The 15,748-nt window shown below is 41.9% G+C and overlaps 1 protein-coding gene across 3 annotated transcripts in view; it reads right to left on the reverse strand.

Moving 5' to 3' along the window:
* Window positions 1–15,748, reverse strand: part of tsc2 (TSC complex subunit 2) — a 29,510-nt gene that overhangs the window by 7,593 nt on the left and 6,169 nt on the right. For 2 of the 3 annotated variants that reach the window (XM_084381617.1, XM_084381615.1), the window contains exons 11-30: window positions 15,526–15,652; window positions 14,425–14,568; window positions 14,197–14,334; window positions 14,006–14,109; window positions 13,765–13,846; window positions 13,410–13,565; window positions 13,208–13,327; window positions 11,896–12,018; window positions 11,700–11,806; window positions 11,418–11,583; window positions 11,072–11,194; window positions 10,257–10,391; window positions 9,158–9,347; window positions 8,922–9,015; window positions 8,737–8,839; window positions 7,150–7,244; window positions 4,329–4,469; window positions 1,605–1,766; window positions 1,358–1,516; window positions 461–573 (exon numbers count right to left, since the gene is read on the reverse strand). In XM_084381617.1, coding sequence (XP_084237743.1) covers window positions 461–573; window positions 1,358–1,516; window positions 1,605–1,766; window positions 4,329–4,469; window positions 7,150–7,244; window positions 8,737–8,839; window positions 8,922–9,015; window positions 9,158–9,347; window positions 10,257–10,391; window positions 11,072–11,194; window positions 11,418–11,583; window positions 11,700–11,806; window positions 11,896–12,018; window positions 13,208–13,327; window positions 13,410–13,565; window positions 13,765–13,846; window positions 14,006–14,109; window positions 14,197–14,334; window positions 14,425–14,568; window positions 15,526–15,652 — 2,582 coding nt within the window. The remainder of the gene's footprint in view (window positions 1–460; window positions 574–1,357; window positions 1,517–1,604; window positions 1,767–4,328; window positions 4,470–7,149; window positions 7,245–8,736; window positions 8,840–8,921; window positions 9,016–9,157; window positions 9,348–10,256; window positions 10,392–11,071; window positions 11,195–11,417; window positions 11,584–11,699; window positions 11,807–11,895; window positions 12,019–13,207; window positions 13,328–13,409; window positions 13,566–13,764; window positions 13,847–14,005; window positions 14,110–14,196; window positions 14,335–14,424; window positions 14,569–15,525; window positions 15,653–15,748) is intronic. The other variant, XM_084381616.1, reaches the window with a different exon arrangement.

Raw genomic sequence — 15,748 nt, forward strand, 5'->3', positions numbered from 1 at the left:
TCCTATGACTCAATATAGAGTAATGGTAAATAATGTCACTAATCTTCAACTGCATGAGATGTATCAGGGGACAGGAAAAGAGTGGGTTGTAGTCTAACACAAAGAAATAAAACAGGCAGGCACAGATAAAAGCTTGGCTGCAAATCTCTGTAGGATAAAAGCTACTGATTACTTCTCATTTCCAGACAGCCTCATTTTATCTGCCCTTTACAAGATGGTTCAAAATGGATTTTGGAAAATTGCACTGTTAGCCAAATGCTGGTAGGTGTTGGCTACAACTACTTTATACTTTTGTATACTGTAAGGTGTTTTAATATTGTCCCACAAACATTAGAAAGTTCTCTTGAATACTAAGTTCATAGTTGTTGTCTAAAAATAATGAGAGAGCAGCTGGAGTATCATTGGATGTTCTAAGTCTGGAGGCAAAGTCTAACCTGCCATGTAGCTGAATATTTATTACCTGACATGGAGCGGACTCGTATGCGGGTGGCTCTGTTGTGCTGCTGGCTTGACTGTGACTCCAGCTTGGCCGGAGCCTCTTTGGTTATTCTGGTGTGTAGAGATGGATCTGACCTGCAGGACCAACAAAGAGCAGTGATCAAAAAGCAGACTAAGTGTTTTCACACCTGCAGTTCTGTCATTTGGTCTGCATTTTAGTTCTGGACCAGTTCCTGTTCAGACCGACAAACGAACCAAGAGTAGCAAACATGAAGTCATGCAGAGTGACAGGTAACTCGATTCGAGTCACCAGTTTTGGTAACTGTCGTCCTGCATCACTAGCTCATCCATCATGACCCACGTGGATAATTCAAATGTACCACTTTTTTGCTTCTGCTGTGTATTGATGGTTGGTTGTTGGTTGTGTATTTCTGGTGTCACAAAGAGCTCAAAAAGAATAACTACTTATGAGCATTATTAGTAATATCAAACTCCAAATCAACCACATTTTATGAATAATGACTAACAGGCAGAGACCGGATAAATAGTACGAGCCTTGTAAAGTAATGAGTAGTAGTGACTTGGGATTCATAACTGTAGGATTGATGAACAGAGTAAGTAAATCAGCTTTTGTGGTAAAATCACATATCTATTAGAAAAACCTTTTGGTTGGTCCGGGTGCATTCATGATAAAAACGACCTGCACCCGAGTCTGCTTGAGAAGACCAAGGCCCATGTTTTCAAGCACTCCCAGTCCAGCTGTTTGGTTCGCAACTAGGTTTGATTTACAGCTTTCACAATAACCCAAATGGGCCGCACTAACCAGGGAAATGCAACTGGGTGAGTTTTAATTTTCAAAGCATTTTTTTGGTCATTTTCTGTGTGTATGTGTTTCTGTGTGTATGTGTCTACTGTTTACCTCGTCATTTCACCTCCTCCTCCCAGCCGTTCAGCCATGTCCAGGCCCAGCAATGCTTGCGTTCTGACCCCTCCGCTGGTTGTTATGGTTACCAGCTTGTTGCCCACCAGCCAGGTCATACTGCGACCTCCCGCCAAAAGGAACTCCGCGATGGGAGACCTAAGGAGACAAATTCTTTCAATTCTTGAGAAAACATCACCACAACCACCAAAGGCACTGATAAAGGGAAATAAAACTCCTTGCCAACCTCTTCGGCAGGGCAGAGAAGTTGGAAAAGACGTATCGCGCCATCATGTCCAGACAGGTCTCAGTGAGCTCCAGGTGGACGGTTTTCAGCCCCTCGTCCGCCTGAGTTACTGCATTTTCATCAGCAGATCCCAGACTGCAGGTGGTGGTCGAGGTGTGCATCCTACAGGAGGGAACAGAGAGGCGGTTAAACATCGGCGAGGAGGGCGGAGGAGAAAGAGGGAGGCGCACAGGATCCAGAGAGATTTTAACTTGTAATCGGAGCACACAGAGACATGCAAGCTCTGATACAGATACAGATACAGACAGAGAAATGCAGAATTTAATATATATTACCCACCAATGTTCATGTTTTTGTCTATACCACATGCAACACAAGTATTTATATGCACACATGCATCCATATGTGTGTATATAAGCAAATAAACCAACAGATTACATTTTCTCAAGCACACAAACACAGATGCATGCTGGGACGTGGTGTAAGTGGCCTCACACTGATTATTTCCCTCAATGTAAATAAGCTCAGTGTAGGAGGCAGAAGGGATCTCTGGTATAACACATTTAGATGCTAAGTGAGCCCCAGGACTGCAGAGAAACCAATAGGAAAAAGTTGTGTGTGAGTGAATGTGTTTAACTGTGTGCTACTGTCTCTGCAGCCAAATCTCGTTATTAGTATTCACTGTAGAGTGAGCAACGGCTCTTTGTATCCACAACAACCATTACTGCCTGCTCTACAGGCAAATCAGGTTAATGGCACCTTTACAAAATGTCAACATCAGGCTCAATCAGATCTGAAAAGATACTGGATGGAGTTCAGTCAAAATGAAGACACTCCGCACCCAGCTGCAAAGTCTCTGTTCATTACAGTGAGGGGTATAACGACAGGCAGACTGTGTTTATGTTTCATCCTGACAGAACCAAAAGAAAAGTTACATAAAGAACGAAATACTAAAATGAGGCAGACGACAGCTATGGGAGTAATAAAGAAAAAGAAAGATGCAAGAGGAACATCCATCCTTGGTGGTACCGTCACGTCTTTAGCTTTACTTGTGTCAGCCCTGTATAAATCGCCACTTTACATAAGATACTATAATTTTCAGGGAGGGCTGTCTGACAGGATTCTGTCTGAACTGGAAATTAATATTGTCAAGGTTTCATAACTCTACGAAATTGCATCCTTAGTATAAAATCCTGTTCTAGTGTGTTCACAAAGGAGGTGTTAAGGTCCTTGAAAGATGGAAATATGTCAATACTACAGCTGTGCAGATGTTTCAGTTCTGTCAAAAGAAGAAATCTCTCACTCAGACCAAGTCCCAGCATATGAATTATTCAACACACTTTATACTTACCGTTCTTCGGCTGACAATGATTCACTTTTTACGTCAATGTCCACTGGACATCTACTCCAGACAACATGACCATGAGGTGCTCACGACTGAAACAGAGCGTGCTTTCCAATATGAATTGGCACATTGTTATGCTTTCTTTCACTGAGTTTAACAATTCGAACTAAAGCTGAGTAATATGGCATTTATATTAATTCAATGCTCCGCTAAACACAAAGAACACATCAAAATGTGTATAAGGGACTTTTCCTGAAATCACAGAAAAAAATGTCACCTAATGTCCAATACATGGTCATGTTGTCTGAAGTTAAACAGGCTTCAATCTTACTCGTCACTCAGTTGTTACCGTTCAAGAGACACAAAACCAACTGTTTGAGAAAATAGCAGATTTGCAGCCATTTAGCAGTTGAAGCAGGTTAAACAGATCCACACTGCAGTTGTTTAGTGTGATAAAGTAAATACAACACAGTCATTTTTTACTGGGCTTTTACTGCCATCTGTTGGGCAGGAGGGTATGACATATTCAAAATAGTGGCACTGCAGCCACAGCTGACAACTGCAGTGTTAGATCATACATCAAGTCAGCCAAGCAGAGATAAAGGTATGAAGATATGTCAGGTGTTTGTGTGTATATGTGTGTGTTGATATAATGATTTCAGTCTGTAATAATCAAACATTTCAAGGTTTACATCAGCTTAGCTAGTCCTGAAATCCCACTCTAGGAGATTGCCATGGTCATAACAAGACAGTGTATGTATGTGAGTGGAGTGAAACAAAATTATGTCAAGCAAGCAAACAAAGCTGTTGTGTTGCTGTTGTCCCTTTCACCAGTCAAGGAAGCCCACCCGGAAACAGGAGGCAGAGTTGTCGGTAGCGTTTTTTGGGGATAAGATCCCGTCACTTTGGATACACATGCTTTGCGCCTCTCCCTCCTGCCATTCATTTGTTGTTAGGCCAATCAAAACCAGTCAGCAATACACCCAGCAAAGCAAACAATAAAAAAAGTCAAACCAAAAGGACAAATCAATAATTAAATGAAAATTAAAAGCAAAATCTGTGTTAGAGCAAAATCAAACGGAGAAACATCAAATATTTTCTGATGTCTGCTGCAAATACTGCATGCAAAAGCAAATCATAAAAACTAAAAGTAAAACAGCACGTGTATGATCGCAGCCCAAAACAAACCAAAAAGGTCGACACACAAACCTTCCTCCAGCATGCACCACCCTCTCCAGGTGTTTCCCTGGCAACAAACCACCCAACGGACCCACATGACAATGACCCTACACCCCATCAACCATCCCATGGAGGAAAGCGACAAGTGTTTGGGTTGTTGTTGTTTTTTTGTTTGGTTACCCATAAGGCTCATCTCTAACCTGCGGACCGCGTGTTCGGAGACGCTGATGCTGCGGGAGCGGAAAGCATCCATGGCTGACAGGTCCCTCAGCTCTTTTACTGGAGAGCTGCTGCTATTGGCTACCGCCGCTGCTGCCTTCGCCACTTTTGCTGCCCGCAGACTGGGCACCCATGTGGAAGAGCGAGAGGAACGGGCCCGGGTTGGCGGTAAGGTGGCAGTGGGCGGTAAGGGGGTGGGTCATCGTGAGGGCGGCGGTGGTTTGGGAGTGTGGAGGGAGAGTGTGGTGTGTGTAGGTACGCCAGGAGACAGCAGGAATCGTCACCCGAGCACCAGAGCAACATGAGCAGGTGACCAAAGGGCACACGCCACGCAGCGGGAGGGGTCAGGGTACAGAGGATAGGGACACAAAGGTCAGAGGTCACAGGGGAAGGGAGGGGCCAGGAGCAATGCAGGAAGGATCCAGGATGACACGACCACCCCCCAAAACCACAACCACAACGCAGCACCCAATCACAGGAGGCAGGGGAGGGGTCAAATGAAGAATTGAAAGAAAAACAAAACAAGGTGAAAATTAACAGCAGTGAACACTATGAATCAGATTACAGGAGAGCGGAGTAAGAAAAAGAAGAACAAAACAAAGGATAAACATCAACTGAAAGGAAAAACAGACAAGCTACAGCAGAGGGTAAAAGAGCTTCTGCTACTCAGAAAGGAAACACACACACAGAGTACTCAGGAGGAGCAACTAAATAAACATTATTTCACACAGCAGGTACGTAGAGAAGCCAAGGACTTATACAGGAGAAGTAAAATAGTAGGGATGGACTCAGCACAGGCCTAACATCATGGAAGGAAAAACAATTAATGAAACTGAGAATGAAATGCTGGGTTAAACCTGAGGGTTGGAGCACAGCAAGTCTGGACTAAATACTAGACGAGACTCTTTTTCTTGTTGTATTGATACTTCAACAGATTTGGAAGGTAAAGGCTAAATATTAAACGTGAAATTATTCATACGAAATCGGGCATGCAGCACTCCAACCCGACAGTGGCAATGAGCAGCACAAGGACAGATCACTGGATGAATGATTACACAATACAGAACACTGAAGTGAGTTGATGAGAAAGATTGCGAGAAACTGATGTTAGCAGAGGCACCATATGTTGACTGTGAAAAGCTCTAATGGGGAGATGAGTCGAGCTGTAGCGAATAGTTTGACGCTTCATTCATAACATTGACATTTGAATGCTGCGCTGCTTCTTTTGTTAGTTTATTTCCTATTAATTCTGTTTGAAACCAAACACGCAACATCTACTGCATGTCCGTCCATCCTGAGAGAAGGGTCCATCCTCTTCCTGAGGTTTCTTCCAACTTTTGTCGCTGCTACAAGCGTTCTTTCAGGGAAGTTTTTCCTTACTCAAAACAAAGGTCTTAGGACAGAGGCAATGTGATTTGTAATTTTGGGCTATGTAAATAAACCCAGTTTTGCAGAATAAAGATTAGGCTCCACTACTATTATTAGTATTCTACTATTCAGGATTAGTATTTACACCATTTCGAATTAGATTCCAGGAGTGGAGGAGGAGGAGGACTTGTGTGGTCCAATCATTTTTAATAATTCACTGTTGAAGTGCAAAAGTCTGAATTTATTGAAAATAAAAGATTGCTGTAGTCGTCTCCGAAATAGAAAGAAAAATGGTTAAAGTGTCTGCGGTTTCTATTTCATAAACATATGTATTTGAATGACAGGGGAGGAGAGTGAAAAAGCTACAATGAATCTCTTTGCAAAGAAGCAATAAAAAAAAAAAAGGGGGGGGAAGCAGCGAAATAGGATTCTTTAGGAAACAGCTCATCCAGGGTTTGCAGGGTGGTCTCAAACAACATTGTTTTTTATAATATTTTTTGTCTTCCAAAAATGAATTGACATGCACTGAAAATTGTTTCACTGTTTTAGGTTGAAAAGCACGTGCATCCACACTCCCAAGTCATTGTCGTAGAGAAACACCTTTGAAACTATTAAAATGGCTGAATCTCTTCTTCTTCGTCATATTTCCGTTTGCAACAAAACTATGCATCACAGCCAACATCTGTTAAGTAGTATAGACACATCCCAGTTAGTTAAACCTCACTTCAGCCCCTTCTTTTCTCCGAGAGCACCTATATTGTGTTGTTAAGATTTGTTTTGGATTATCCTGGGATTTTAGGGGGATAAAGACACGGACAACCGACAAACATTCACAGATACAGATGAGAATGGCGCCTTGCTGAGAAAAGCTTCCTTACACCTTTGTGTGAAAGACGGTGTGTATTTCTCTTTGTGCACGTGTACACTCTGTATTCACTGAACAGATGGCAACATGTGACAGCAGGAAAAAAGTAAACCCTACGGTCTTTTCTTCATGCCATCACTGTGTACAGTATGTACTTTTATATGCTACAGGTGGTGGACACAAACACCTGGATAACAGAACAAGTGCCAACAAAGATTTACCATCATGTTATTGTGTTAGATTACTTTTTAAATTATATTATACAGGTGTTCAAGATATTTTGTCCACCCCCTGTATGTCATAATATGGGAAGTGAATTTTGAATTTTAAAAACTAACGTCAAAGTGTGAAAAGCAAAAACAAAATTTGAAAAAACAAGAATAAACAATAAATAATATGAACTAATGATCACCATGGCAACCATCACGCCACAGTACCAGTCATGCTGAGTCCCCTGTTACCTTGGCAACCCCAACCCTTTTACACAACAATGGTCACATGGTCGGTGTGTGGTGCTGCCTCTTGGTGCAGCAGCGCTTGCTAATGTATCTATCTGTGGTGTGCTTTACCTCTTGGGCCTTTCATTGAGGCTGGTGCTACGCGCACGAAATGAACTCTGCTCGTGACTGTCATCAAAAGGCAGCAGGGCGTTGGAGCGCAGACCCTGAATGAAGAGATAAAAACAGTAACAAAGTTAAGATGCCAAAATGCAAAACTGAAATGTACAACCCCGGCTCCAAAAACATTGGTGCACTGTTTAAGATATAGAAAAAAACAGAGCGTGATAATTTGCTAATCATTTTTGACAAAAACTCAACTGAACAGTGCAAAGACAATACAGTCAATATTTTAACACATTGATTTTTGTCTCCCAAGTCATGTTATTGTGAATGCTGCCAGTAACACATTTCAAACAAGTTGTGACAGGGGCAACAAAAGCCTGGAAAAGTTGTGAAATGCTCCAAAACCATCTCCTCAGGTAAACAGGTTCATTGGTAATATTGATTAATTGGTGATAGTGTCATGAAACACATGATTGTATAAAAGATATTACTACATGGGCCAAGGAACACTTTGTAGATCTGTTGCCATTAAAGACCGTTCATCAGCAAAATGATCGTATTCTGTTAATATTGACATTTTACAGTGTCCCCACTGTTTGGAATGAGGACTGGAGGCAAAACTATATCCAGAGTGTCATAAGATATAGCTCATATAATTTGAAACTGTTTATTATTTCATAGACTAGATTCACTGTTTTAGTGTAACATCAAGTTTGCAGTTTGTATCAAAACCTTAAAGGAATAGTTTGACATTTTGGGAAATGCACTTATTCTCTTTCTTGCCAAGATTTACATGAGAAGATTGATACATACTGCACTTCTGCCTCTTAAATATGAAGCTACAACTAAGAGACAGTTAGCTTAGCATAAAGACTGGGGGGAGCAGTCTGGCCCAGTCCAAGAGTAACAAAGAAAGTAAAACTTTATATCTTATTTGTTTAACTTGTACAAAAATTGGAGTGTAAAAATGACAGTCGTGGTTTTAAAGGGGATTACGTGCCAGACTTTGCTAGACATTTTTCAAGCCTCTACCTGTATGGCAATTTCACAGTGACAGATCTCCACAATCAATGCTAGCTGTTCCTATCTCTCATTTTTATGCAAAGCTAAGCCAACTGCCTGCTGGCTGGAGCTAAATATTTAACACATAGTTCTCAGAGTGGTACAGACTTTATAATCCTACTCTCAGGAGGAAGAACATACATAAAAAATTTCACACTTTTCCTATTATGTAATGAATGGCAGTCAATTATTCTCAGGGACTAAAAGATACTTGGAGTCTAACCATTACACGACTGGGTGAGAGAGTTAGGAGAGCTTGCTGCATATAAAGGAAAATATTTCCTGAGGTGTGAAGTTTTCATTCATAAATGCATTAGCAAAGGTGAAAGCACATTGATGACATTGATTTCCATGTGGCCGTTATGCTTTTGTTCTTTCTCTCAGTATTGTATAGTTCCAGGTTTCTTTTTCTCTGTGTGTATTGTTTGTGTAGTTGTGTAGGGTGGGAATGGGAAACTGATTAAGTTGTGAGTTTGAAGATGAACACTATTTTTTTTCTGATTTCCAATCCGGTGAAGAAAAAGCACACACCTTTGTGATGTACTGAACAAAGTCCTTGCGGAAGGGAAGTCTGCAGCGAATGAACCACATGGCGATCACATGGTGGGCCAGGGACACGATGTACTGGTTGAACCTGATGGGAATCAAAGAAGAACACATGTCAGAGTGTGTCTGAGCATCTGGAAATGTGTGTTTGTGTGTATATAAGCACTTACTTAGAAGGGTTAGTGTACGGTAGAGAGATGGCAAACACGCTGACATACTGCTCAGCTACAAAGTTGGCATACAGATGGGGCAGACGCACCAGAGCTGTGAAACAGAATAAAAGAAAAGAACACATCAACACAACGCTCTCTTATGTTGTGCTCCCTCTGGGATAGACATTGACCTTGAACATTCAACAATGGTGCAGAACAAAAAGAAGATTTTAAGAAAAGCTTTTTGTGCTCACTGGAGAGGAACTCAAGCATAGGGGACGCCATGGCAACGGTTGCAGAGATGTGGGTGAGCTTGACAATAAGAGCGGGCAGGAGCTTGATCATGATGTCAGGCATCTCCACCGTGCACATTGTAAGAGCCACCACACACTGCTTGGCACAGCGGTAAATGAGGCCAGTCTCAAGGCACTGAACCAGCTCTCTCTGTAGAAGGGAAAGGAAATTAACTAATGTCATTTCAGTTGTATTAGCTGTTAGCATGGAAATGTCCGCCTCTACATATGTGTGTGGAGAGTAAATACGGTATACAGACACCAGCCATATTGTTGTTGCCCTAATTTGGATCTTTGGGCTCCAAACATCCAACTGGATAGTTGGTAAACCCAACATGTAAGCTTCAGAACATCTTGTTAGTGATGTTACTAACAGTACAGCTAATATTCAATTCAATTCAAACCTTATTTCAGACTCACGGAGGGTCCATAGCAATTAAAAGAAAGAAAAAAAAGATAAAACCACAACAATTTACCATTGAACAGTTCATAAGTAGGCTATCTCGCCAGGGCTTCCTAAGACTGGATGTAAACTGAGAGCAACTCTTCCTAGGGCTGGTTAAACCTCTTCTCAGACTCATCCAAGTAACACATAAAATTAAACATCAGATGTCTTAAAAGAGCCTCACATGTAGGAACACCAGAGGACACAAACAGTTGACTGGCACTCTGCCATCTGGGAACCTTGTACTACTTTACCTGTAGCCACACCACAGGTGAGCTGTATACATGGGTGTACAGAAATCTCTAAATAAATAATATTTCACATAACACAACATGTTGGCCTGTGTATTAAGTTTAACTCTGTCGATAAACATCTCTCCCATCAGGTTTTTTATTTCCTTATATAACAGGAGTAAAACACAGGAAAATTTTCATTTGTGGCCTCTCTTCTTCTGACTAACATGACATTACTTCTTTTGGCAGTAAATATAATCTCATAATCTTTGCTATTCTGTGAGCACACCTTCATTAATTGCAGCAGCCCAGCACTATATGGATTAAAAATGAAATGACTGGCCATCAGCATTCATTACTTTCTACAGACAATTGTATGTACCTGTCTTGACTGCTCCAGGTAGTTATGGTAGGAGGTGATTGCTGTGAGGACAGGAACCACGGCCAGCTGAACATCAGTGCGTGAAAACCCCTCTGGGGTCTTCTTCAAGCGCTCTGAGATCAGCCGATCCGTCACCTACAATCACACAGACATGGGACATAGAAATGAGGGACATGAGGCGGCATTACGCCATCTTCACCGAAACTCACACATATACAACTGCTGACCTGGCTCAGTTTGACTCAGGACAGCAGCACAGCACTGCAGGGATTTGCATTTTCACTACAACTGGGCTACCTTTTTGATGGTGTGTCTTTAATTAATGATGCACTTGTCTTGAGTAATGGTCAAAGGTGTGGCTAAACAGAGGAAAACCCTCTGCCTTATCTTATGGTCCACATTTGTTGAGGGAAAAAATGGCTATTGTTGCACACAATGTTTTTTTTAACCAAAAAAGTCAAAGAGATATCCTTTAAAATTCCTCACAGGTTTTATCCAACTAACCATTTACAGAAACTGAGGAAAGACTTTGATGTTAGTTGTACCTTTAGTTGAGGGTTAAAAGAATTGCTGAAGAAGTAGTCTAGCTTGGTAAATAAACCCAACACACGTTTTATGTAATTTACGTTTTCTCTGTATAATTGGTTCGACAAAATTGTTAAAGGTAACCATAGTGTTAAGAATTGGGTTTTAGGTTCTTTTCTGCCGTAATCTTTCAAGAAAGAATCTTGATGCATCTTGAATCAATTCTATCCCCACGTCCAGTGCAGACATGCGAGTATAAATATGTATGCATGTGTCTTTATTTGCACTACCATGCAGCAGAGCGTAGAACAGAGCTGGTCCAAGCTGCATGGTGATGTGAGCAGCAGCACTTTATACTGCAGCGTCCAGGGCAGCTTGTCGAGAACCAGCTTCAGCACCTTCCAATCTGTCTCCTACAAGAGAAAAATAAACCCTGTCTGATATCTTTGATGGCAGCATGGAAATAACTGTAATCATATGCTAAAAGCTTATCTGTGAAGTGTGCAAAGTCGTTTCCTACAAAGCATCGGCAAAACGTATTCTCTCCACAGGAAATAGCTGACACAATTTTGAGGCAGACATTGCTGTCCATGCATGCCACTTATCAGTGGGTATAATAATTTTATGTATGCATACCATCTTGAGGCACTGCAGGAGAACACTGAAGGCAGGTGCGTAGGGCAGGTAGGCTGAACGAATCGAGGCTGTAGAAGCAGAAGCAGCAGTGGGGGGAGCGGGGCTGCCAGCAGGAGGAGATGTTGAACCTGCAGGCTTCTTTTCACTCACACGCTTCTCTGGCTCCCTGAAACAACAACAGACACAGTTAACAGTTCTGTTAATATTTAGTTGACTGGACTATAATAAGCAAAACAGATGCAGGTCAGAGGTGTGGCAAAAGTAGTGTATGTGCGTCCTCACCCTGTGTCACAGTAGCAGTACGGGCTGAACCTCATGACCCGGTCTTTGTTGGGGACTCCGAGACGGTGAAGGGAGTCCGCTCGCATCATCAGGAAGAAGTCAAACACCTGAAGGAGGAAAAAAAAAAAAAATGTCAGCAGCCATGTGTGTTACAAATGAAGTAAGAGATACGCAGAGAAAAAAGAATGGCTCCTACCTGTAGTCTGATACTGGAAGCAATAGCTGAGCAGTACTTGTTCTTGTAGTGAAGCTGCAGGTGGCTGATAAGCAACTCGTACACACGACTAGCGTGACTGGCTGGCAGACTGTAAAGCTTGCTCTGCCAGGAGAGAAGAAGACAGCGGTTTCTCACTCAATTCATTACATTTCTTCCACATTCACAAAAAACTCAAAGACAAACTGCAACACGGGAAGTAAATGGTTTAGTGCATTTTTCCCATAACACTGTCATCATAGGGTCTGTGTCCATATGTCATTTTTTTTCTGAGCACCAGCATCTTCTATAAATGTTTCATAAAGAGGAGAGAGAGAGAGAGAGAAAGTGCTGCACCAAGCAACTGTTTTCAAAGCAGCCTGACTTTTTTGCTTTACCGGTCTGAGCTCTTCTAGTTGATCATATCTGAACTTTTAAGAAAGGCCTTTGTGTCGTCACTAGCCATTTTTATACTGGACAGCAACCCACCAATTTGGCTGTCCTTTTTGTGGCTAGGTCCGTAAATTTAGACTGTTTTGGTCCACCAATATGACGCCTCGGAGGGTACACTTTTTGCTGCCTCCATTGCTATGTAAATCCAAGGCCTTGATGTGCCGGCAATTGCGTGACATGGGCGGAGGTGTCGATGGCATGCACTGTTGTGCGACCCACAGCCGGGAGTTTTAAAAGCAGGAAACAGCTGATCACAGCAGTCAGTTCATCACTTCATCCGCAGGCGTCAAGATGAGCAACTGGAAAGCCACTGAGATCTGGGAGATGCTAACCATCACAGCCGAGAGAATCGTCAATAACCAGATCACTCGTCACTGTTCACGCCCAACTTCGTGCTTCACGTCACATGTTTACGCCTACCCCAGTGGCGGCTTTTTTGCAAAGCAGGAATATTACACCTCCGTTTCACAAAGACAAGGCGGCAGATCGCAGCCTTTACCTGGCTGCAAATGTGGCGCATTTTCTAACTAAAAGGGGCGACTGTTGATCTTTTTAAGGCAACCAATCATATATCAGATGGGGCAGAAGTCATCACCTGTCACTCTGGTAAAAAGTTGTTGCTGTTTATAAACATAAGTGATGTAAAAAAAAAAAAAATTCAACAGCTTCAGAAAGCAATTTTTGCATTTTTGGTTCTTTATGCTGTTGGCCAATGTAAGAAGTTTGTAAATATCAAAACAAATTAAGTTTTTAAGAAAATTAACATTTCTTCAGATCATTTGAAACTGCATATTTTTTTCTTAAATAACTTAACATCTATGCCACTTTTGTGAATGCAGCCTCAATATCTGCACGTGTGTACCTGCAGGATTTCCAGAAGTCCCAGTATAGCAGTCCTGATGTCCTCCATAGGGGACTCTGCTGTGGGGTCTCTATCAGAAACCTCCTGGGGCCCTGAACACACCAAAGAGCGACTGGCCACCTACACAGAGAGGGGAAAAAAACACTGACATCCATGTCACTCTGAACAGAACCGAAATGCCTTTATGAGGGTGAAAATGTACCCGCTCAATGATGTCCAGCAGGCTGGTGAAGTGGTGAGTGTTGCATCCCTCAGCAAGGTCCACCAGCAGCTGGGTGGCTTGTTTTCTGACAGCAAGGTCCCGGTCTTCAGCTATTCCACTGAGCTGGGGGATCACCACCATTTCTATCAACTCATCCTGGGTCAAGTAAATGAAGAAAACAAGAGAAAGTTTCATATTGTTTAATTTGAATAGCCTACACACATCTAAGAAGAGTTTATCACACATGAAATATGACACAAATCAGCGCACTAAAGCAAAACAAAATCAGGACAGACATAAAAATAACAATTACAGTGACTGGACCATTAGAAGTGGCAAATGTGCGTGTACAGACCTCATAGAGCTGCCGGTTGGTGCTGAGAACAAAGGACAGGATATGGAGCACTTTGATCCTTATCACACTGCGAGTCTCGTTCCTTTCAGAGATAACAGGGAAGGACAGAAAAGATTACAACGCAGCAGAGTAGAGACATGGATCGTAGTGATGATTAACAAAGAGGGAGGGCAAAGAAAATACCAACATCTGATCACTGACACGTTAGATATCATCATCATCTTGTTTTTGTGCATCCTACCTGAAGAATTTTTCCATGAGGCGGTGAAGGCTCTGAATCCAGCCGTCCTTGGCGGGCTGGATAGACTGGGCTCTGTACGAGATGAGGGTCAGCACTGAAGCGTCCTGTCACACACACAGCAATAAAATTAGAGAAGAAGCAGCAGTTTGTCAGGGGAGCAGATGAAAACACAGGGATAGAAAAGCACTAACAGGTCTCTTGTCAGCACATTTCTCCACCAGACTGAAGAACTTCTCTGTGGAACCATGGTAACCGTTCTGCTCATACAGCTCCTCCACTGTGGTCAGCAGCTCATAGACGATGGCCTTCAACTCTGCACTGCCTATTGTCTGCGAAGACAGATCATACACGCCACTTGTCAACAAAGAACTGGGATTTTTCTCTGTGTGTGTGCACATGTGCAGTGTGCATGTGTGTACCTGGATCTGCTGCAGCAGTCGCTCTATGATTCCCAGCAGGATGTCCCAGGTGACCACCTGCAGCTCTTTGCCATACTTCTTGATCAGTCTGGTGATGGAGAGGACGATTTCATACGACACCACCTCATTGGCACTTGACATTGCCTGGGTGGAAGAATTCAGACAGCAACAGTCATGACAAATCATGTATCACATTCATTGTATCTAGTCTAGACTTGTTTATTCAGACAACCTTCTATTGAGTCATTTCTCAGGTATCTTTTTATTCAAGTTCTGCTCTTCTCAATCCTTACAACTAAGGACATGGCAACACCTGATAAAGTCACTCTGGCTAATGCTTGATAGAAAATAATAATGACTAACACTTAACATAAATGCATAGATGCATAGATGCAGCCTTGGCACTACACGTGTATGTATGTAAATATACAGAATGTGTTTCATAGCGCAAAGTGACAGAATTTTGTTGTATTGTTTTAAAAGTTGATGTTAATGTTTTTTTAACAAAAATAACAATTAGTTGTTTAATGATAAGTCTATTGACAGAAAACAGATCTGATTGATAGTTAACTGCTCATATTTTAAGCAAAAATAAATACTTTGGTTCCAAATATGAATATTTGCTTTTTTTTGTATTTCTATCATTGTAACGTGAAATTTGGACAAAACAACAACTTTTTATTAATAGGACAGCTGAAGAAATAACAGTAAAAGGGAAGTTAGGGAGAGGGGGCGTAATGCCGCAAAGAGCCACAGGTCAGAATTAAACCCAGGTCGCTGCTGTGGGGATTTGGGGCACTCCAAAAAACAAGACTGTTAAATGGGTCGCGTTGGGCTTCAGAAAATTGTGACAGGCAGCTTAATGGCTTTGTGACATTTTGCAGATCAAGTGATTAAAATACTAATTATCATTAATTGATTATATGTTTTAAAATCAGAGCAAACATGTTTTTCCCTCACTTTTTTAGCCAAGTATGCATTGGTTTATTTTCATGCAATTTAAGCCATAAGACCATTTTGGCCAAGTTAACAAACAGACATTAGACATTAAACTATCTACTGGGAAATAATACATGTACTGTATGTGCACGTGTGCATTACCTTGTAGAAAGATGGCAGAACAAGTGTAGGTGTGTTTTTGAGTGCGGGAAGTCTGTGTGCGCCCCAAAGTGCCATTCCAACAAAGAACACAGCTCCTCTCAACAACGGTGCATCCTCCATGTACACCCTGGTGGAGGTTGCAGGAAGTTAGTAAACACACACACACCCCATCACAGTATGTAATGTTCAGCAGCACCCACATGCTCAGCAATATGCTCAAACT

This window comes from Pagrus pagrus (genome assembly GCF_965226575.1).
Source record: "Pagrus pagrus genome assembly, chromosome: 2".
Classification (NCBI taxonomy): Eukaryota; Metazoa; Chordata; class Actinopteri; order Spariformes; family Sparidae; genus Pagrus; species Pagrus pagrus.